This window comes from Acinonyx jubatus, chromosome A2 (assembly GCF_027475565.1).
Source record: "Acinonyx jubatus isolate Ajub_Pintada_27869175 chromosome A2, VMU_Ajub_asm_v1.0, whole genome shotgun sequence".
In the NCBI taxonomy this organism is placed as follows: Eukaryota; Metazoa; Chordata; class Mammalia; order Carnivora; family Felidae; genus Acinonyx; species Acinonyx jubatus.
Genome location: NC_069383.1, coordinates 132,590,917 through 132,614,335, shown reverse-complemented (window position 1 = coordinate 132,614,335; position 23,419 = coordinate 132,590,917). Strand labels below are relative to the sequence as shown.

Genomic DNA, 23,419 nt, shown 5'->3' with positions numbered 1-23,419 from the left:
GAGTAGTGGTTCTCAACCTTGCCTGCGTATTGGAATCTCTTGGGAAGCTTTAAAAAATACTGATGCCTATGTCACCCCGGTAAATTTAATTGGTCTGGGTTTTGCCTGGGTATCAGGAGGTTTAGTAGCTTCCTAGGTGATTCCAATGTGAAGCTGAGTTTAATAACTACTGCCTTGGAGATTCTTTTGGAGCAGGTGAACCTAAGAGGCCTTAAACCTTTTCTGTCTTAACTAAATTTCGCTTGTATGATGCAACCATTTCCCACTAACCTTCTCCTGGATACTCCCCTTCAAATGTCTTTGCTTTTGTTGTAGCTTTGGAGTCACATTATGTGATTTATGGCCTTATTTTGTAATCAATATAATCTGTTTTATTTAATCCACTTGTTAGTATACTTACTATTTTAATTGTTTACTGATGGTTTCAGTGGTACTCAAGCAAACCAAGCAAACAAAACCCTCCCCCATCCCCCAATCCCCGGTTACAGAACCTCAGCTCTAGGAGATTCCTAACCTCTAGAGTCTGGTTTCTTTTTTCTCAGGATAATTCATGAGCAATTCTTTCCTGGTAACCTGGCATTTAAATGTCCATCTGTGTTCATCTGGAGCACAGTATTCACATAAAGATTGGTAGTGCAGAGAGAAATTACTGTTTTGGTCCTTTGGTTTCTTCCCTTAGAAGAAAGGGAAGCCCTTTCTTCTAAGAACAGCCCTTAGAACAGCCAACTGTTTTTGAGGTTATCCTTGAATTTTATTTGTCTTACTACTTTTAGTAATTGACTGTAGCAAGTCATTAGTACCCACTCCCTGCCAAGTCCAGTTCTATATGTGGAAGAGAGACAGTGGTTCCTAAATTTGACCACAGTACAATCACCCAATCACCTGAAGACATTAAAAAAGTACGGACACTGGTGTCTCATTTCCAGAGATGTGATTTCATTGGGCTCAGGTGTGGCCTTGGCATTGATGCTTAAAGTCTGTTTTTATAGTATTCATTGTTCTAAAGTTTTTTTTTCTCATACATATTGCACCGAGGAATTAGTATTGGTAGTATTACCAGTAGTCCAAGGAGCCCATGGTGTTTTAGGCTCATGGGACTTATTTTAAATTCTTGCCACTAGGACTTTAGCTACATGTGGTTTTGAACTTTTGCACATGTGAGAAAATGTTTTTCTTGCCGTACTTTTTTTGTTTTTTCACCATCTCCTGAACAGCAGTGGATGAGTGATGCTGGGTAGATAGTGCCTGCGTTTCAGAAATGGTCTTTTTGTTCTTCTGGGAGTTTTTGGTGACTTGAAGTTTTCTATCTGGCATCTTTTTTTTTTTTTTTTTTCTTGTACTATTTAAGTTAAGGTTATAGTTTAGGTTGTAATCTGAGTACCATACACCAATGTAATAGTCAGTGTTTGTAGACTCTTCTGAGAACATACTGTGGTCCTCCTTATCCGTGGTTTTGCTTTCAGTGGTTCATTTACCTGTAGTGAACCGTGCTCCAGAAGTAGATGATCCTCCTCCTGATGCATCATCAGAAGGTCATTAGTAGTGTAATGCTATGTCACAGTGTGTACGCCATTCATCTTACTTGATCTCATCGTGTAGGCATTTTTATCATGTTACATTATCACAAGAAGAGAGGTGAGTACAATATAGGTATTTTTTTTAAAGTTTATTTATTTTAAGAGGGAGCACACGCAGGCGAGGGACAGAAAGCGAGAATCCCAAGCAGGCTCCATGCCGCGAGCCCAGTGCCCAAAGTGGGGCTCAGACCCACAAACCACGAGATCATGACCTGAGCCAAAATCAAGAGTCAGCCACTCAACCGACTGAGCCACCCAAATGCCCCCAGTATAGGTATTTTTGAGAGAGAGCCCACATTCACATAACTTTTATTACAGCATATTGTTATAGTTCTATTTTATTATTGTTGTATTGTCTATTGTATTATTATTGTTTATTGTTATCATCGCTTACCGTGCCTAATTAATAGGTTACACCTTAGCACAGATAGGTATGTACAGGAAAAAAATATATATAGGGTCTGGTACTATCCATCATTTCAGGCACACACTGGGGGGCTTGGAAGAAAGGATAAGGGAGGACTGTAATATTCTGCAGGGGTCAGGAGTTAGGGATGAAGAGAACTGAGGGTTGAAAGAAGAGGCAGAAGACCCCTCTTCAGGATCCTTACTCTTATTTAGAGGGGAACTTAGGGGACACGCCTGGGTGGCTCAGTCGGTTAAGCATCCAACTCTTGATTTTGGCTCCGGCCATGATCTCATGATTCATGAATTGGAGCTTTGAGTTGGGCTCTGTGCTGGGCCTGGAGCCTCCTTCTGCCCCTCTCCCCCTTGTTCGTTCTCATTTTCTCTCTCTCTCTTTCAAAAAAAAAAAAAATTAAAAGGGAACACAAAACCATAGGTTTTTGTTTTTAATTTTTTTTTTAACGTTTATTTATTTTTGAGACAGAGAGAGACAGAGCATGAACAGGGGAGGAGCAGAGAGAGAGGGAGACACAGAATCTGAAACAGGCTCCAGGCTCTGAGCTGTCAGCACAGAGCCCGATGCGGGGCTTGAACTCACCGACCGAGAGATCATGACCTGAGCCAAAGTCGGACGCTGAACCGACTAAGCCACCCAGGCGCCCCGGTTTTTGTTTTTAAAGAGCTAGCAGACCCTGTAGGTTAGCCCAACCCCTGTTCTTTGTTGTAACTTGTCCATAGCCTCACTTGGAACCTTGTGACATCATTTGCAATTAGTGGGGCTTTCTTGGGTGTCACACAGGAGAGTTTTGGGATTTATATTTCTTTTTTGGATTTACATTTCTAAAGAATTTTGTCTATCACAAAAGTAGCGATACAGTCTGACTAGGTTGAGGTGGTTAACCAGGTAAACGTAGAAACTTGTGGCACTTTCTCCTTTGCCTGGAGGTGAAAGGAGAAGGGGGGTGGAGGGTGAAATGTGCAGCAGGTGCAACTTACAGCTGAATGAGGTTGCAGATATTCTAGCTGTACGTGTAGTGTGCTAAAGTAGAAAAAGCCTTATTGAGAACCACTGTGGGAATAGGGACCTAGGTTAATCGTATAGAACTGTTTGCATTGGGACAGTGTGCCTCCTCATTTGGCCTCGTGTTTATTTGTTAGCAGCCTGAGGAGAATTTAAAAGCCTGTTGATTTTAACTGTGGAGAACTGGTTTTCATTATCAAGCTCTTTTTTTGAGCGTTTTAGACTTGAATGTGATTGTGTTCAGATGTCCTTCAGAAGATGAATTTGTCATTCATTTATCTTTCAGGCCTTATCTTTTATGGAAGTGATAGACATCTTTTGATTAACAGTACATGGCAGATTTTAAAGCCCTCTTATATAGCTAAGGTTAGTTCCTGGTGATAGGTAGCTTTTTTGAGATTTTGATTTACAGTTGGAATTAAATAGTTGATTGTTTCCTTGATGTAAAGGTGAGTTGATGTAGTAAAAGGTAGCCATGGTTATTTTGAGTGAACAGAAATAAAACTTACCAAATAGATGTTTTATTTAATGTGTATGTTTCCAATCTTAAACTGTCTATAAATCAATGTAGCTCATTATTTTATTACTATATGTAAAGATATTTTGGATCACAGAAATTCGTATCTCATTCTAGAAAGCTTACTAAAAAATATCAAGTGACTGGATACAAAATGGTGAATGCTGGGTTAGCTGTCAGGCTCCCTCAGGGCTGGGATCATGTCTTGTACATTTTCATAAGTCTGGGATTGGCTTTATAACATGGGTTCAGTAGATTCTGCAAGAGCAGGGCAGGAAGGAAGAATACATGTTAAATTATTATCTTTATCTGTTACCTCATAATTTAATAATTAGAGTTTAATTTTTTTGAGAAACTTATTGCTTAACAGTTTGAATATATATTTATACTTTGTGAAAGACTGGCTTGTTTTAAATTTCAGCTGCTGCTTTTTTTATCACCTATGAATATGTGAAATGGTTTTTACATACTGATTCGTCTTCATATTTGATGCCCGTGAAGCATATGTTGGCTGCCTCTGCTGGAGAAGTGGTAAGTAACAAGTTATGCATATAAAATACTTAAGGAATGCAAACCGTGCTTATATCTTTGATACAGATAATACTTCATTTCATTTTTAAAAGACAGTTCATTTTTAAGTTATGAAAGTCATAAACTCCAATAAATGTAAATGGATTAAACATTATAGTTAAAACATAGAGTCTAGGTCGGAGGAAAGAAAAATCCAGTGATGTGCAGTTTTCAAAAGACATGCCTAAAATGTAATTGCACGAAGAATAAAATTAAAGAGATGGAAGAAGATATCCATGGAAATTGTGGTGGCTTTGTGTTGTGTCAACATAAATGAGCTGGAACTCCATTTCTTAGAACTCCCTTTCCAGGATGGGTCCAGGTTAGGCTGGCTACGAGAGAAACTTGTACAAGAGTCATAAGTTGGACATGAAGCAACGGTTGTGTCGGTGCTCAGAAGGTTGGTGTTAGAGTCAGGCACTGTTGCATTTTATGAACCTCCTCTCTGGTCTCCAGCCTCTCCAGTTCCTACTGGATCTTCTCTGTCAGCTTCTCTAGATTCTGAGTCAAATGTGTTGTCTGTGCGGTGAAGGATGCCAGCTTATACTGCAGGTAACCTGTATCATGAAGGTTGATGAGAAACCAGTGTGGCGGTTTATCCTTGCCCTTCCCCATTTCACACCATTTCATCCACCCCATTGCCTGCTCTCTGATTTCTTTCCTAACACTGGATGTGGAAGCAACAATTCTATGTAACCTGCTTAATCGACTCCCATAAATACTGTTCACACCTTTAATAACTCTTTATTCTTTTTTTTTTTTAAGTTTATTTATTTTGAGAGAGTGAGAGTGCAAGCTGGGGAGGGGCAGAGAGAGAGGGAAAGAGAGAATCTGAAGCAAGTTTTGTGCTATTGGCACAGAGCCCAACATGGGGCTTGATCCCACTAACTGTGAGATCATGACCTGACCCAAAATCAAGAGTTGAATACTTAACTGACTAAGCCACCTAGGCACCCCAATAACTCTTCATTTTTATCATTTATAGTGGTTCTACTTCTCTGATCAACTCTGATACAGAAATACAAACTGAAAAAGAGCTGATAGAATAATGTCAATATCAGGCAAAAAAGACTGAAAGTAAAAAAACAAAGAGACCGTTGTACAGTGATACAGTGAACAGTTATCTTGGGAGATGTAATAAACCTGGACCTGGCGTAAATAATACAGTCTCAAAATAAAGCAGAGATGGGCAGAATTATAAGGAGAAATGAATAGAACCGTAATCTTTAAAAATTTAATTTAACTTTTTTTTTTCATAAGTGTACTCTCTAATCCCCATCATCTCTTTCACTCATTCCCCCTACCCACCAGACATATAATCTTTGTTGGAGATACTAACTTCTATTTGTAAAAGTCTTGAGACTAGGCAGACATGAACATTTATCGAGACCATAGAAGATTTAAAAATGAAAATGGCAAGATTGGGCTAATGGATATATATTGAGCTCTGCAACCGAGACTTAAAGATGATTCAGGTCTTTTTTTTTTTTTTTAATTTTTTTAATGTTTTTTATTTCTGAGAGAGAGGGAGAGACAGAGCATGAGCAGGGAAGGGGCAGAGAGATAGGGAGGCACAGAATCCGAAGCAGGCTTCAGGCTCTGAGCTGTCAGCACAGAGCCTGACGTGGGGCTCGAACCCATGAACTGTGAGATCATGACCTGAGTCGAAATCAGATGCCCAACCTATTGAGCCACCCAGGCACCCCTATTCAGGTTTTTTTTTTTTAAGCATACTTGAAACATTAATAAAAATGTATGATCCAGTAGTACAACAATGCAAATTTCAACGAGTAGTAAAGAGGCAATGTCATATAGATCATTTGGTATCTGATGGAGTAAAATTGGAAAGCAGTGACAAGATAGGCAGTCCATCTCTACCATGTGTTTTAAACAATTATTTGTCTCGTAAATAATTCATTACGAAAGTGAAATCATGATGTAGGTGATAAACTATTTGTAATTAAAAAATAATACAGATATTTTTTCCACCCAAACTAACACAGAGAAAGTTACAATACCAATAAAAGTTCCCCACTGCCCTCACCCACTCAGCTTTCTTCGAACCCCTCCTACTCAGTACTAACAGACATCCTTTAATAAAATATTTTCGTGTATCCATTCAGAAGTTGTCTGTTCTTTAGTGTTGTTATTTTCAAATTACATGGTCTGGTGTTTATGCAGTCTTACTAAACCCAGAACCTTGTTATGGGCAGGGCACATTAACAAGAATGGACGACAAAGTGAAGAGAAGGGTCTTAGTATATAAGCCTGTTATCATTTCATCCATTTATATGATTTTTCTGTTTAGAAAAGTAGTGGTATATGTTTACATGAGGAAATTTGAAAAGTGAATCAGGCTTCATAAGATTTACATTAAATATGTGATACATTGTGGTTTTGTATTCTATGCAGTATTTTTTTTTTTTAGAAAAGTTGGATGAGAATCTATAAGCTATTTTGTAATCTAATTTTTTACTTGAAAATACAGTGAATGGGGAAAGCAGAGATCATGATAGAAAAGTAAAAGTACAGATTAACTTTAAGAAGACAATTAAAAATAACAGATTTATTGTAATGTAATTCACAACCTATATAACTCATTTGGAGGTATAATCAAAAGTTTTTTTTTTTAGTATGTTCAGAGTTGTGCAACCATCACCATGGGCAATTTTAGGACATTGTCATCTCTTCAGAAAGAAAGATCATACCTGTTAGCAGTTACTCCTCGTTACCTCAACCTTCCCACCACGAATCTACTTTTTGTCTTTACAGATTTTCCTATGCTGGACATTTCGTATAAATGGAAGCCTCAACATGTGGTCTTTTATGACTGGCTTCTTTGGCTTAGCATGATATTTTCAAGGTTTTATCCATGTTGTAGCATTGTCAGGGCTTCATTCCTTTAATTGCCAATTAATATTCCGTGTGGCTTGAATATTTGCATTATTTTATGGACACTTAGGTTGTTTGCACTTTGGGGCTGTTATGCTAATGTTCCTTTCATGAACATTTTTGTGCAAGTCTTTTTGTTGATGTATGTGTTCATTTCTCTTGGATGTACACGTAGGAGTGGAATTATTGCTCAAAGTGGCTGTGCAATTTTACATTCCCAGTAGCAGTGCATAAGGGTTCTAGTTTCTGCACATTCTTACCATGACTTGGTATCTGTCTTATAAATTATAGTCCACAAATAGATGTTTGGTGGCATCTTACTGTGATTTTGATTTATATTTCTCTGATAACTAATGATTTTGAGCATCTTTTCATGTACTTAGGAGATATTTGCTTATCTTCTTTGGAGACATATCCAGATCCTTTGTTCTTTAATTGGGTTGTCTTGTTACTGAGTTGTGGAAATTCTTTATATATTCTAGATACAAGTCCATTATGAGGCCTATAATTTGTAAAATTTTTTACCATATTGTGCTTTGTCTTTCCATTTTCTTAGTAACTTGCCATTTTCTTCACTTTGAAGCATAAATTTAAAATTTTTTATTTTCCCTGTTTTATTTTACTTAATGCTTATGGTTTGGTGTTACATCTTTGAAACCATTGCCTGATTTGAGATCATGAAGATTTATACCTGTTCTTTCTTTCCAGAATTTTAGTTTTAACTCTTACTTTTAGGTCTTTGATCCATTTTGAGTAATTTTGTATCTGCTGTGAGGTAGTCAAACTTCAGAATTTTGCATGTGGATATCCAGTTGACCCAGCCCCATTTGTTAAAAGACTATTCTCCACCCATTAAAGGGCTTTGGCACCCTTCTCAAAACATAATAGATTGTAAATGTGAGGGTTTGTTTGTAGATTCTCAGTTCTGTTTTGTTGATCTCTGTATCTGTCCTTGTGCTGGTATCACACAGACTTGATTAAGTGTAGCTTTGTGGTAAGTTTTGAAATCAGTAACTACAAGTCCTGCAACTTAGTTCTTCTCTGTCAAGATTGTTTTGCCTATTCTGCGTCTCTTGCATTTTCACATGAAGTTTAGAATCAGCTGCTCAACTTCTGGAAAAAAGGCAACTTAGATTTTGATAGGGATTGCACTGACTCTGCAAATCAATTTGGAGACTGTTGCTATCTTAAAAATATTAAACTTTGTGATCTATAAATAAGTGATGTCTTTCCATTTATTTCGGTCTTATTTTCTTTCAACAGTGTCTTACAGTTTCAGAGTATAAGTTTTGCGCCTGTCTCGGTAATTTATTCTTTTTAAAAAAATTTTTTTTTGCTTTATTTATTTTGGAGGGAGGGAGGGGGAGAGAGAGAGAGAGAGAGAGAAAGAGAGAGAACAAGTGGGGGAGGAGCAGAGAGAGAGGGAGACACAAAATCTGAAGCAGGCTCCAGGCTCTGAGCTATCAGCACAGAGCCTGACAAGGGTCTCGAATTCGTGAACCACAAGATTGTGACCTGAGCCGGAGTTGGATACTTAACTGACTGAGCCACCCAGGCGCCCCGTTTTTTCTTAAGTAATTTATTCTTTTTGATGTTATTCTAAATGGAAATTTTTAAAAATTTCATTTTCAGTTCATTGCTAATTACAGAAATACATTCATTTTCATATATTGATCTTGTATTGTGCAACTTTATGGAACTCAATCAGTTCTAAAGTGGTTTAGTGGATCCCTTAGGATTTTCTGTACATAAAATCTGTACACTCTATTTGTATGTGCAAATAGGGGTTGTTCTATGTCTTTCTTTTCTATTTCATTTTCTTGCCTTAATTGACCTGGCTTGAAGCTTTAGTACAGTGTAGAAATAGGAGTGACAAGAGTGGACATCCTTACCTTTTTTCTGAACTCAGGAAGAAAGTTAGTGTGCCACTATTAACTATGGTGTTGACTGTGAGGTTTTCATAAATGTTCTTGATCAAGTTGAAGAAGTTGCCTTCTATTCCTAGTTTGTTGGATGAAGTTTTTTTAATTTTTGAAGGGCTAAATTTTGTCCGTGATTCTGTTCATCCATTGAGATAATCGTAAGGTTTTTGTTTTTTATTTTGCTGATATGGTGTATTACATTAACTGGTTTTCAGACATTTTCAGATCACTCTTGCATTACTGGGATAAACCTCATTTGATCATGGTATATAATACTTTTTATTTAGTGCTAGGTTTGTTTACTAGTATTTTGTTGAGGACTCTGTTCATAGGAGATACAAGTCTGTAGTTAACTTTTTTTGTGCCTTTCTGGTTTTGGTATCAAGATAAAACTGGTCTCATAGAACGAGTTGGGAAGTATTAGGACAATTTAAAAGAAAGTTATTTTTAAGGGAATGTAGTCAAATTAATTACATCATTTAGGGACAAAGATGATCTTTGGTCTTCTTTGGTATTTTTGCATCTTAAAAATTTGTTTTGTATATCTGGGATATATGAAACTATACTTTTCCATTTCTATAAAATGAATTTCTTTAAAAAAATTTTATTTTAGTATAGTTAACATACGTGTCATATTAGTTTCAGGTGTACAGTATAGTGATTCAACAATTGTATATATTACTCTGTGCTCATCATCCATGTCACGTATCGCGCCCCCACCCCCACCCCCACCCAGCTGCCCTCTGGTAACCGTCCATTTGTACTCTGTAGTTAGGAGTCTGTTTTTTGGTTTGTCTCTCTGTGGTTTTTGTTTGTTTGCTTATTTTTTTTTTAACTTTGTTTATGTCTGTTGTTTCTTAAATTCTACATGTGAATAAAATCATATGGTATTTGTCTTTCTCTGACTGGCTTAATTCACTTAGCATTACAGTCTTTAGGTCCATCCAGGTTGTTGCAAATGGCAAGATCTCACATCAATGAATTTCTTGATGTGAGAAATCTGTTGTATGGTTCCTTGAAAATGTTGAAATTAGCCTAAGAAACACTAAATTCACTGAAGTTGATTTTATAAAACTTGCTTTGATATTGTTTTAAAAGTGATTTTGCAGGACCCAAGTCCCAAGTTAACTCTGGAATTTTTTAAAAGAAAAATTGCCTTCATGATTTACCGAAGTTAGAAAAGTGACGAGACTAGCAGTAGGAAGCAACACAAAGTAGTAACTCCTTTATGAGCTGCAGACCCCTTTAGGGCTCTAATGAAACCCCTGAACGTCTCTCCAGGAAATGAACATGAGGACATTTTGCATAGAATTTCTGGGCATTTTTGTTCCCTTTGCTCTTACCCAAAGTAAGAATTCCGGTGCTTGAATTGTACTGGAAAATTAGTTTAAACTGCAATTTAAAACCAATTTATACTTCATTTAAAAACAAAAAAAATTTAAGCTGTTACCCAAGGTTCAGATTGTTTTTTGTGATTATGTTCTGGCTTTAGAACCTCTTTACATGCAGTAATTTTTGAGTATATATACTAAAGAATAACAAGTTGTGTGTGAGAGTTTTATTGTCTCAGGTTGTGAGAGTTTGTTCTTATGACAGCCCTTGCCTCACATTGTTTTAGAATTGTGTATTGCTTTAACCTTAAATATTCTCATAAACTCAGTATTTGGTTTATATTTTATATTTTATAGTATGTTGTTGAGAACAAGCAGCAAAAAGAACTTGGCCACACAGGGATCTCTTGCCTGAAAACTAATTTGCCATGTTGAAGGACAGGTTTTCTTCAATTTAAGAATTTTCTGTCTCTTAAACTTAGCAGGCATATGTAAAGTAATACGTAATTAGGGCAAATGATAGTTGCTATATTAATCATGTTAATGGCATATCTTTTCATATCTAAAAAATACTTCATATTTTAATACACTCTGTAACTGACATTTAAAAAATATTGGAGCCTTTGTTGTTGTATTCCATGTGAACTCTTGCACGTGGGAGGTGGTATAGGTGGATGTTAGTAGGAAACAAGTGTCCATAACACAGGAGATAAACAATTCTGGGACAGTCATACCTTTATTGTGTCTCTTAGGATTTCCATGGTCCCATAAGTGTCAGGTGTCTTTTTATATTTCTTGTGATGCTTGGAGAACTTTGGAAGGAGAATTGATCAGTAGTGGGTATAGAGATTGACCTCACAGGTGAAACATAGCTTGATGTTGACCTTCGATTGATTTTAAATTTGGTTACAGTTTCATATGTTGAAGAGATTTTTAGGGTTTGTGGAAATGCTGGTTTTGACACTCCAGATATCTCGGCACTTTCTTTCTTTTCTTTCTTTTTTTTTTTTTTTAAAGTTTGCGTACATATTTTTATTGCAAATTGATGAAAGAGTGAACATCACAAGATTTTTAAGCATAAAAATTAATATGTAGGAAAATGGACCAACTTCAAGGAGACAAAGCAATAATGTTAAATTTGTTACAGTTATGGAAATCTTGTTCATGTATTTTTTTTAAATTTTTTTTAGCTAGGACTTTTTTATTTTATTTTTAATTAATTTCTAAATTTACATCCAAGTTAGCATATAGTGCAACACTGATTTCAGGGGTAGGTTCCTTAATGCCTCTTACCCATTTAGCACATCACCCCTCCCACAACCCTCCAGTAACCCTCCGTTCTCCATATTTAATAGTCTCTTATGTGTTGTCTCTCTCCTTGTTTTTATATTATTTTTGCTTCCCTTCCCTTATGTTCATCTGTTTTGTATCTTAAATTCCTCATATGAGTGAAGTCACATGATACTCGTCTTTCTCTGACTAATTTCACTTAGCATAATACCCTCTAGTTCTGTCCACATAGTTGCACATGGTAAGATTTCATTCTTTTTGATTGCTGGGTAGTATTCCATTGTATCCATCTTTATCCATTCATCTGTTGTGGACATTTGGGCTCTTTCCACACTTAGGCTTTTATCGATACCACTGCTATAAACATTGGGGTGCATCTGCCCCTTTGAAACAGCACATCTGTATCCCTTTGATAAGTACTTAGTAGTACAATTGTAGGGTAGTTCTATCTTTAATTTGTTGAGGAACCTCCATACTGTTCTCCAGAGTGGCTGCACCACTTTGCATTCCCACCAGCAATGCAAAAGAGGGCCGTCCTCTTTCTCCACATCCTCACCATCTGTTGTTGCCTGAGTTGTTAATGTTTGCCATTCTGACAGGTGTGAGGTGGTATCCCATTGTGGTTTTGATTTGTATTTCCCTGATGATGAGTGATGTTGAGCATCTTTTCATGTGTCTGTTGGCCCTCTGGATGTCTTCTTTGGAGAAGTGTCTATTCATGTCTTTTGCCCATTTCTTCACTGGATTATTTTGTTTTGGGTGTTGAGTTTGATAAGTTCTTTATAGATTTTGGATACTAACCCATTATCTGATATGTCTTTTGCAAATATCTTGTCCCATTCTGTCAGTTGCCTTTTAGTTTTGCTGATTGTTTTCTTTTTGATTGTGATGAGGTCCCTATAGTTCATTTTTGCTTTTGTTTCCCTTGCCTCTGGAGACATGTTGAATAAGAAGTTGCTGTGACTGAGGTCAAAGAGGTTTTTTGCCTGCTTTTTTCTTTAGGATTTTGATGCCTTCCTGTCTTACGTGTAGGTCTTCCATCTGTTTTGAGTTTCTTTTGTGTATGGTGAAAGAAAGTGGTCTAGGTTCATTTTTCTGCATGTCGCTGTCCAGTTTTCCCAGCACCATTTGCTGAGGAGACTGTCTTTAGTCCATTGAATATTCTTTCCTGCTTTGTCAAAGATTAGTTGGCCATGTGTTTGTGGGTCCATTTCTGGGTTTTCTATTCTGTTCCATTGATCTGAGTGTCTGTTTTTGTGCCACTACCATTCTGTCTTGATGATTACAGCTTTGTAATACATCTTGAAGTCCGGGATTGTGATGCCTACAGCTTTGGTTTTCTTTTTCAGGATTGCTTTGGCTATTCGGGGTCTTTTCTGGTTCCATAGAAATTTGAGGATTGTTTGTTCCAGCTCTGTGAAGAATGCTGGTGTTATTTGGATAGAGATTGCTATCTTGGCACTTTATTAAACCAGCTTTCCAAAGCCATTCAGTATCCATTTTCTCAATAAATGCCTGAGAAATGTATATACCGCCTTTTTATTTTAGTAACTTATATCAGTTTCATAGAGCATAAACTTTTGGTTTCAGATTCATACAGCTGTGGTTTCCAAAAGTGACAGAAAGAAAGGGGTGAATGTAGGAGAAGCAAATTTTCATTGGTAAGGTAAAAAGAAATGGCAAACAAAAACATTTATAGCTGTCATTGGTCAGAAAGGAATAGAGATCTAGAGAAAATAAGAAATAGTTTGGTGATTTTCTGTAACGTTTATTTTGATAGAAGATTGTTAGGTTGCAGACAGATTCCTTAGAAACAATAACGTATTTTGTTGGTATCCAGTGTGTCCACAATTACTTTATCGTAGCAACTATAAGTGTATGAAAGAGACAGAAGCATGCTGCCATAATAACCTTTCCCTGCAGCTGCGCCTTGATTAAAACTTAATGACGAATCAATAGAACCATAATTACCACCTTCTACCTTATGTTTGTAATTTGGAATACAGTAAAATCGATCAAATAAGATTTAATATGTAACAACAGTTAGAGTCTTGTTTGTGCCACTTTTATTAGGAAGGTGGCTGTACCAAATCTCTAAATCCCTACCTCAATTATTTTACAGCTCAGCTTTGATCAGTCACAGAAGAAGTCCTGTGAGAAGTAGAATCTGTAATTAGATCAGAAGGGTTGGGCAGGTTTACTTTAATACAACAGATGCTGTAACATTACAGTAATAGTGGTTTGTTTTTAGTGTTTAAGATTTAACTTTTCCTGGGTCTTATTCTCCTTTTGGCTTAGATTCATGTTGTTTTCAGAAACGAAAGATCCTTGAAATTTCTTTGTAGCCTAAGGCAGCCGCTCTGAATTTAATGTGTGCATGGGTGATGTGTGGATGTCCTTATACACGTAGGTGCTGGTTGATTATCCTTTTGGTCCCATTCTAATTTGGAATTGAGAAAGCTAGGAAATAAATTTTATCATATTTTGTAGTTGCTTTTCTGAGAACCTCTAACAGTAATTCTCCAGGTGTAGTCCAAAGAGCACCTAGACTCCGTAGCCCGGGCAGCTGGTTACAGATGAAGATTTTTGGACATGGCACCAGGAGCCCTGCTTTTTAAACACAATTCCTGGGTGGTTCTGGTGCTCAGTGATATTTAAACACCACTGATTTAGAGTTATCAAAAATTTAAGGGGCACCTTGGCGGCTCAGTCAGTTGAGTGTCTGACTTCAGCTCAGGGCATGATCTTGAGGTTGGTGAGTTTGAGCCCTGCGTCAGACTCGCTGCTGTCAGTCTGTCGGCACAGAGCTCACTTGAGATCCTCTGTCCCCTTCTCTCTGTCGTTCCCCTGCTTGCACTTTCTGAAAAATAAATATTAAAAAAATTTAAATGCCTATCCCACTACTCCATTTTTATACTGAATTGGTTCAGCAGTCCCATCCTTACGAATATGTCAGTGGGTGCTGAACACGAGGAGTGCCATATGCTGACCAGAAGTGCCATCCTTTTTGTCTACCTCAGAATTGCAAATTTGCAGACCCACTGAGGGATCTCGTTTGGTGACAACTGACTGGTTCTGAGGGTGGCAGCTTACTTGGACATGTTGATTCAGATTTGGAAGATAGAGTGAGGTTTGCAGCTACATCTGACAGTTTCTTCAAGGCCTGTGCCATCTCAGACCCTTGAAAACGAAGACAGTTTATGCTGTTGTGTAGCTCATCTACCACACCTTTGTTGTGCTGTCGTCCATTCGGGGCTTATGGGTTAGCAGCATATGGATTAGGCGAGTTGTTAGCACATCCTCTTTCTCCGGCTTCCCCACTGAATTGGCTCCTTGGAGGATTCACAGGCCTTGAAGCAGTCTAGCGTCTGTCAGGAGCAAAGCACAACGCGTGTGTTGGTCACCATTGTGTTTTCCCTGGGGGAGATTTAAGCCATTTTTGATGGTGTTGTGAGTAGCTTTTCAAATGTCTGTATAGGGGCGCCTGGCAGGCTCACTTGGTAGAGCTTGCGACTCTTGATCTTGGGGTTGTGAGTTCGAACCACTTCGCAGGTGGGGATTACTTGAAAAAAATCTATTTAGTGTTTTTCGTGGTCTTTACTGGCCTTTTTTCTTTTTCTTTTACAGAAGGACCACTGAATAAGATGATAAGATAATAGAAGGAGGTTGACAACTTTAGAAACATGTTTTATCTTTTGATAAATAATCTTTTGAAATAATCCTAATAGATTTTGAAATACCCATAAATTCTTGGAGAGTCACTTTGGTTTGCAGTTGTAGTATTATTTTGCCAGACCTGTGTGCGGTTGTGTGACCAAGCCATGGAGACAGGGTGAGCAGGAAGGAAGATGACTGCGCCCGAAGTGAAGTGTGGTTATTAACTCAGGCAGTAGCTCCGCGAGGCTGCGGACAGAGCTGGTTGTGTCTATAAAGGTGGAGGCGGCACGCATGTACAGGTGTTGCTTGGAGATTTGTTGGACAATTAGAAGCTGAAACTGGACTGTCACATGCTTCACTACTCTCAAACAAGGGCTTCTGTTTTTGATGCTTTTAAGCCCCCGCATCATGGGGGTGTGCTCAGGCAGCCTTTTACCCTATTCTGTTTATTAGGTAGTGTTTTTGGGAACCTTTTCTTTTTCCTTTTTTTGAGTGTTTGTTTTTGAGAGAGAGTGAGCGTGAGTGCCTGCACTCACGTATGAGTGGAGGAGCGGCAGAGAGAGAGAGAGAGAGAGAATCCCAAGCAGGCTGTGCGTGTGGAGCCTGATGTGGGGCTCGAGCCCACAAACTGTGAGGTCATGACCGGAGCCTAAATCAAGAGTCAGATGCTGAACCAACTGAAACACCCAGGTGCCCCTAAAAATTTTACATTTTTAAGTAATCTCTACGCCCAGCGTGGGGTTCACACTCAGGACCCCATGATCAGGAGTCACATGTTCTACCAAGTGAGCCAGTCAGGTATCCCTGGGAACCTTTTTTCACTTTAGGGCCTTAAGTACATGAGGAACAGACTTTTTTTCTTTTTTCTTTTTTTCATTTAAGAGAGAGAGAGAGGCATGCACAAGCAGGGGGAGGGGCAGAAGGAGAGAGAATCCCAAGCAGGCTCCACGGTGAGTAGAGCCCTGATCCAGGGGCTCCATCCTGTGACTCTGGGATCATGACCTGAGCCAAAAGCAAAGAGTCAGGTGCTCGACCCACTGAGCCACCCAGGCACCCCAAGGAACCCAGACTTTTTAATAGCTTCCCAAGAATCCTAAAGTATAAGAATTACACAAAAAATTATCTCAAGAATGTAGAAATAACTTGCTTTCCACCGTCATCCTTTAAACCCTGTCCTTTTCGTGTCCGTTCCTCACTTGGACATCTTTGATTCCTGGTACGTAGGCTGCTTTCCTTCAGCTCCTCCATTTACCCTGCAGGTGCAGATTTAGATGGAAAGTCCTTACTAGGTTCTAGGCATTGGGGATAAAACGACAAGATGATACACTGCCTTGGAAAGTCTTGCCATCTAAGGTGGAGATGGATGTTTAAGGTGTAAGTACAGTGAAGGGTTACAGGTATTTTAAGTAAAGTGAGTACAAGGTACGCTGAGAGCCTGATAAGAAAAGGAATGGTTTTGTCTCGATGGTGTTGATTCAGGAAAGGCCTGATAGAACAGCTAACCCTTGAGCCACATTTTAGGGTATGATTGTTAGGTGGGAGGGTGCCAGCATGGGTATTGAGTTTGTGGAAAGTCCTTATTAGACATTTTCAAGTTCTAGATGGAGCATAGGCATGACTGGGCCGTCATGAAATGCAGCAGGGCAGGGGGTGCTGGAGGGCCTTGCCTGCTGGGGGAAGGACTTTGGCTGTTATCTTTTGAACGGCTGCGTAGGAGGGCACCAGTGGTGGGGATTTTAGGAACCTGCCCTCGTAGCTGTGTGGGGGTGGATGTGGTGTTTGAACGGAACACAGGAGACTACTCCAGAACCCCCCCAGAGAGAGAGAGAGGAGCGGAGCCTCAACTAAGGCAGAGGCATGGGGTTCAGAGGGAGAAGGTGAATTGGAGTGATAAGAGAATTGGCATAAGGATGGTAATTCTTTCATTTTTAAAAAAAGTTTATTCGTTTTGAGAGAGACAGAGACAGCATGAGTTGGGGAGGGACAGAGAGACAGGGGGAGAGAGAGAATCCCAAGCAGGCTCTGTGCTGCTAGCACAGAGCCAGATGCAGGACTTGAACTGACAAAACTGTGAAATCGTAACCTGAGTCAAAACCATGAATTGGACACTTAACCGACTGAGTCACCCAGGCACCCCAAGATGGTCGTTCTTTCAAAAGCACTTCCAACAGCATTCCTCCAATGCATGTTGCTTCATGGATACCTTTGTTAGTATGGGGTGGGGGTGGGGGTGGGGGGGTGCATAAGCTTAAACTGTGCAGTGGAGTCTTCTGAGCTAAGTCAGCAGGCACGTCCTGTTTCGCAGTTGTCCCAGCCATCTGAGCCTGAGCGAATGTGCAGAAGGGCCAGGGAGACCCTCTGGGCTTGGCATGACCGATGTCTGCTGATGACCCCACTTTGAATACAAGCATGGATGTGCAGAGAGGTTTTGTAAAGGACCAGTTTGCCCCTCCAATTTCTTGATGATTTCCTCCTTTAACACATTTCAGATGATTTTCTGTTTTATGGATTTGCTTGTCTCTCCCTAGTGTACTATGCAGCATTGATTCAGACCGTATTGATTCTTGATCTAGGACAGTGCGTTTCATTGACTATCTTGTTTACTTACTGGACAAGAGGGAAGGGAAGCTCTGTGTTGGCTTTTTATTTAAGAGCACTATCAGGTTTTGGAACACAGTTAAGTTCAATTTTATAGAAACAGTGAACAAGATTTTCATGTAAGATGATGAAGTTGAAATCGTTTCAAGCCACAGGAATATTTGGTCAGTTAGTGCCACTACATTTTAAATGGAAAAGCCAAACACTTGTCTCCAAGGACCAAACTACTGAAGGTCAGATTAGCCACTTCTCTGTAAGTCTGCACTTTGTCAGTGATAAACCTTACTTTCTCACATGCTCTTTGGTTAAGATTAGGGTTCTTACTAGCATAATGAATTAAATCCCACTGTCATAGAATTGCTCTAATTTGTAATTGTATACTTTTCAATATTTGAATGCCTGTTCTCTAACACTGTGATTGATGCTAAAAAACATAGAGGATGCTAAAAAACTCCTTGAGGAGTGTATGAATAATAAATTGGATAAATTTATTAAGTAGCTGGAGAATATATTGACTGCCTCTGTAAGGAGACAGTATAGGGGTCATACCTGTCCAGTAACATAGATCAGGCTTGGAACTCTTGACTTGTTACGCACCCTGTTTGCTATGTGTGTCCGTAGGCCATATACCTAACTTCACTGAGCTGCTATTTTCCTCATCTTGGAAAACAGGGTTAATGCTACCCAACTCACAGTTCTTGTAAGAATTAAGTAGGGGTGCCTGGGTGGCTTAGTCGGTTAAACGTCCAACTTCAGCTCAGGTCATGATCTCACAGTTCGTGAGTTCGAGCCCCGCGTCGGGCTCTGTGCTGACAGTTGACAGCTCAGAGCCTGGAGCCTGCTTCGGATTCTGTGTCTCCCTCTCTCTCTGCCCCTCTCCTGCTCATGCTCTGTCTCTCTCTGTCTCAAAAATAAATAAAAACATTTAAAAATTTTTTTAAAAAGAATTAAGTAGTACATCACTTAAAAAGTGCTCAGCCTAGCATCTGATCTGTAAAGTCCAATTTTCCAGTGCATGTCACACAAAGTGCTTTATGTAGCACATTTTCAGAATTACATATTTTGTGGAGAAAATCATTTCAGAAGAAGACATTGAAATTGACAGAGTTTCAGTGACTTGTTTAAGGTTCCACAGCTGCTGTGGACAGTTAAAACACCATTGGAGAATGAATAGTTAAGACGAACATTTCTCTGTGTAGTTTTTACTTTTGATGTAATATTTTAAAAATGGCAGAAGTGGTGCAAAAGTGGAGATGAGAGGTGTATTACTTGGGTAATATTATGAACTCTGATTGCTGTGGGTTTCTTAAAATAAGAAAAGGTTGGAGTTCTAAAATATGTTGTTGGTTACAATGGTAGGCAGAATAATGGCCCTTTAAAGATTTCCTAGTCCCTAAAACCTGTGACTATGTTACCTAACATGGCAAAAGGGGCTTTGCAGATAAGGTAAAGTTAAGGATCTCGAGGACAAGATTTTCTGGGATTATCTAGGTGAGCCCAAGGTCCTCATAAGTGGAACGCAGGAGTGTCAGAGGTTTTATGATGCTGTGCTCCGTCTTGAAGAGAGAAGAAGGGACCACAAACCACAGAATGCAGTGGGCTATAAAAACAAGGAAATAGATGCTCCTTTAGAAACTCCAGAAGGAATACCAACTGGCTAACAATTTGATTTTAACTCAGTAAGACTTAGTTTGGAATTCTGACCTCCAGAATTCTGAGAGATTAATTTGCGTTATTTTAAGCCACCAAGTATGTGGTACTTTGTTAGAGCAGCCATAAGAAACTGATACAGTTACCTTGACATTACAGTCTCCTCCACTTTCAGATTTTCTATGAGTTGGTATGTATGCATCTGTCCACAGGGCTTTGTCACCTCCTGGGAAATCATGGCTCCTTTCTGTTACAGAAAGGAACAAAAGTGAAAAAGCCATTTACAGCTTAAGTCTTATGTAACATTCTGTGAACAGCCTTTAGAAACAAAGCCTACACAATGATATAATTTTTGTTGAGAGGACTATTAAGTTTCTGTTGGAGTCTGGATTATCAAGAACAGGAATTTTGTCAGGCAGGAGAAGACTAATATCTACAAAAATTAAATATTTTCTTCTAATGACTTTTGGCTGTTTATGTAGGTGGAAGGAGTCTAATAAGTAAGAAAGGTATGAGGAACTTGTGTCCCCATATCAGTGGATAAAATTTAAATCCCAAGGATGATAAATTAGGAGTTAGAAATTGCTGCTAGGATGGTTTTATCAATAGCTGTGATTCCATTTGTAACCAGAAGATGGCAGAATTGACACACAGATGAACTTACAGTTAACAGGTTTTTGATTTTAAACGATGGTTCAGAAAGATATGTTAGATTTGGAAACGTGTGTTCCAGAAAGAATTTTGAGAATTACACAAAGAATGTGAAATAAAATACAAGTAAGTAACTTGCACGTTGCAAAATTTTTCAGAGTGTCATAAGGTTTTTCTCCCTCTTACTAATTTGCCACACTGGAGTTTACTCTGCAAAGTCCAAAGCAGCCCTTGCTCTGAATATGATTAAACTTTGGTTGTATTCAGTTTATTTAGGTTTCTGTTGAACTGACAAAGATTTACCTGTCTAAACATGAAGAATCAGCCGAACTAAACTTTGAAACTTTAAGTTCATTAGATGCGTGTTGATATATCTTTGATGGGAAATAATTCTGGAGACAGTAATCAAAAGATGTGGGTTTCATCCTAACTTCCTAAGCCAGGTAGTGCTCTGACCTTCAGTAGCTTCTGTCTCAGGCTGGTATGTATTTAACGTGCTGACAATTGGCTTCTAATATCAGAGGCACATTTATGGGTCATTGATGAAGTTTCCTTTAGAAAAATGAAAATCAGGTAAATGATCGTGAGCTGTGTTAAAACAATTGGGGAAATGATGTAATGTTAATGGAAGGTACTTTCGGTGGTGCCCAGTGGCCTCAAAGAGCATTTCAAGAGTGACAGGACAGAGGTGAGGCCATAACAGGCTGGCAGCGAGGTGTGGAGGTGTGGGACGTGGCCGTGGCAGCGAAAGGACCAGAGGTTCTTCTTCTCTGCCTTCACTCATTTTACCAAGTGGGAGGTTGAAGTTGACAGTAGTTTTTTCCCTTTCACACACTTAGTCTTAGAAATTGTAGTGTTTGTGTCTTGGTGTTTAATAAATACTAAAGGAAGACATTTCAGTTTCCATTGCAAAAATAAATTTAAAAAAACATATCAGGGTAGGTTGTTTTTTTTTAATGTTAAAGAAAAATCTTGGCAGCAGCTTTATTATTATTATCAATTTTTAATCTAAACTTTATCTTATTTTTGGCATGTTTAATTCTAATGAAGCCAGTATTGTATTTTAATGTGGCTTAAAGATGGGGACATATATTATCTTTATGTTTTATTTTTTGGTAGACCCTCAACATATAAGATGCTCTTGGATATAATGAAAATGCCACCATTTCTGTGTCATGGATTCATACCGAACCCCAGATTTATGAGGAAGGAATTCTCTAGAGAACGGATTTACCAAGAGACCACGGATGACATTATCTTGATCCCCTTTCATGGAATCACAATACTGTAACGTGTTTTTGTTCTTGTGCAGTGAAATACTCTGTTGTAGCTCAGATTCAAATCTAAGAAAGATCAGAGTTAATAGAAAACCAAATCGAAGGCATTGGAGTTACTGGAGGAAATAGAGGCGTTCCTTTGTGGCCTCTCTCTCATGCCAAAATTGCCACGCCACGGAAGTCAAGAAGCCTTGCTGGGCGCTTTGTACCTCTTCCGTTAGTGAGATTGTTTTTCATCTAAGGACCTTTTCAAAGTTTTTGTTTTGCTTCTGTATTTTTAAGAAATAAAAACATAATGTAAGAACATGAAGGGTTATGAAGCATGAAGTTCCATAAATATTTATGCCAAGTCGCAAAAGTAGACCATTCCTATTTTCTTGACATATTGAGGTCATATTTCACTCTTGACCTCTTGAATTGAAAAATACAAGGAGTTAGTGAACCTTTTTCTTTCTTTTCTCTTTCCTTATTTATTTATTTTCATTTCTTTAATGAGTTTTAGAGGCTGGGGGCTATCCTTTTAGGTTCATGTAAGTTTCAGCGGACCTTGTTTTCTGTCCTGGCTTATAAGTATGGATTTAAAAGTTTGCACACTTATGAAGAGTAACACGATTTATACCCAATTTTAGGCCTTAGTGATTAGCAGGTGTTTAATCTGTTGTTTGTGTGTGTCCTTATCTGTAAAAATTGGTATTTGTCAACGTTAATAATAAGTAGGGTTGCATTGAAAAGCACATTAAAAAAATTTGTTTTTAATGTTTGTTTATTTTTGAGAGAGACAGAGCGTGAGCAGGGGAGGGCAGAGAGAGGGAGACACAGAATCCGAAGCAGGCTCCAGGCTGTGAGCCGTCAGCCCAGAGCCCAACACAGGGCTTGAACTCACGGACCACGAGATCATGACCTGAGCTGAAGTCGGATGCCTAACCGACTGAGCCATCCAGGTGCCCCAAAAAAGCACATTTTAAATTGGCCCTTTCATTTTATTTTCTCCCTCATTTAAAATCTTTGGTCCATAACATATTTGTGCTCTTTGATATTATGTTAATGAAACTTACCAAGTAATAATACCTGTTCATGATAGAGAATTTAGACATGCAGGTAGGCAGAAAAGGAGAAACATTACTTGTAATCCCACTTTGTTTTTTCAAGTCTTTAATATAGGTAATCTAATGTTAAGTACAAAGAAAAAAAATATCTTAAAAATTCTGGAGTATTGGTTGTTGACCTGTCAGATGTGATTACGGTCTGTTTAGGACCTGTGTCAACTTGAATGCTGGAGCAGGACCCAAGAGTACCTGGAGTTTCTCCTCTGTTGTTGCATGGTGGTGTGGTGATAGGGTCTAAGGTGCTGGGGTTGGGAGCTAGTTGAGGCTGGGGTGGGGAGTGGGACAGATGACTAGGTGTAGCCAGCTGCTGATCAGTCTTGCTTCTGTTGATGTATGCATTATTTACAGTAGAGCAAAAGCCCTTTTGGTTCATTCTTTCAGCCTGTTTGAAATGACTGGCATGTGAACACTAGGTGATGCTGTTCTAGGTGCTGGGGGTTCAGAATAAGTCAGTGTGTTTCTTGCCATTGAGGGACTTCTAGACAGATGGGTCTGGAACAAGATGGCAGGAGGTGTGAGGATATCTATAAGCACAAGGGAGATAAGTTTCTGGGCTGACAAAACAATGCATGTCCATTAAGGGTCTGAGGCTTTTAGGTTGAAAAAATGCCTTTGGACATGTTGCAGTGACCCTTTATATTATTCCTTTTTGACTGTATTTTTTTGATTATGAAAATAATTTCAATTTTCATAGCAGTTACTTCTTTTTTAAGATGTAATTAATTAAATTATATATTTTAGGTTGCCTGTCTGATTCGTGTTCCTTCGGAAGTGGTTAAGCAGAGGGCACAGGTGTCTTCCTCTTCAAGAACATTTCAGATTTTCTCTAACGTCTTATATCAAGAGGTGAGATATGTTTTTAAACTCTTTCTTTATTGAGAAAGATTTTATTAAAAAAATTTTGTTTTAATGTTTCTTTTTGAGGGAGACAGAGACAGAGGGTGAGCAGGGGAGG

At 38.6% G+C, this 23,419-nt stretch overlaps 1 protein-coding gene across 2 annotated transcripts in view; it reads left to right on the top strand.

The window, feature by feature from the left end:
* The window catches only part of SLC25A26 (solute carrier family 25 member 26), a 136,205-nt gene that overhangs the window by 15,092 nt on the left and 97,694 nt on the right, over positions 1-23,419 (top strand). For both annotated transcript variants that reach the window (XM_053219108.1, XM_015072445.3), the window contains exons 3-4: positions 3,942-4,051; positions 23,206-23,310. In XM_053219108.1, the coding sequence (XP_053075083.1) occupies positions 3,942-4,051; positions 23,206-23,310 (215 nt within the window). The remainder of the gene's footprint in view (positions 1-3,941; positions 4,052-23,205; positions 23,311-23,419) is intronic.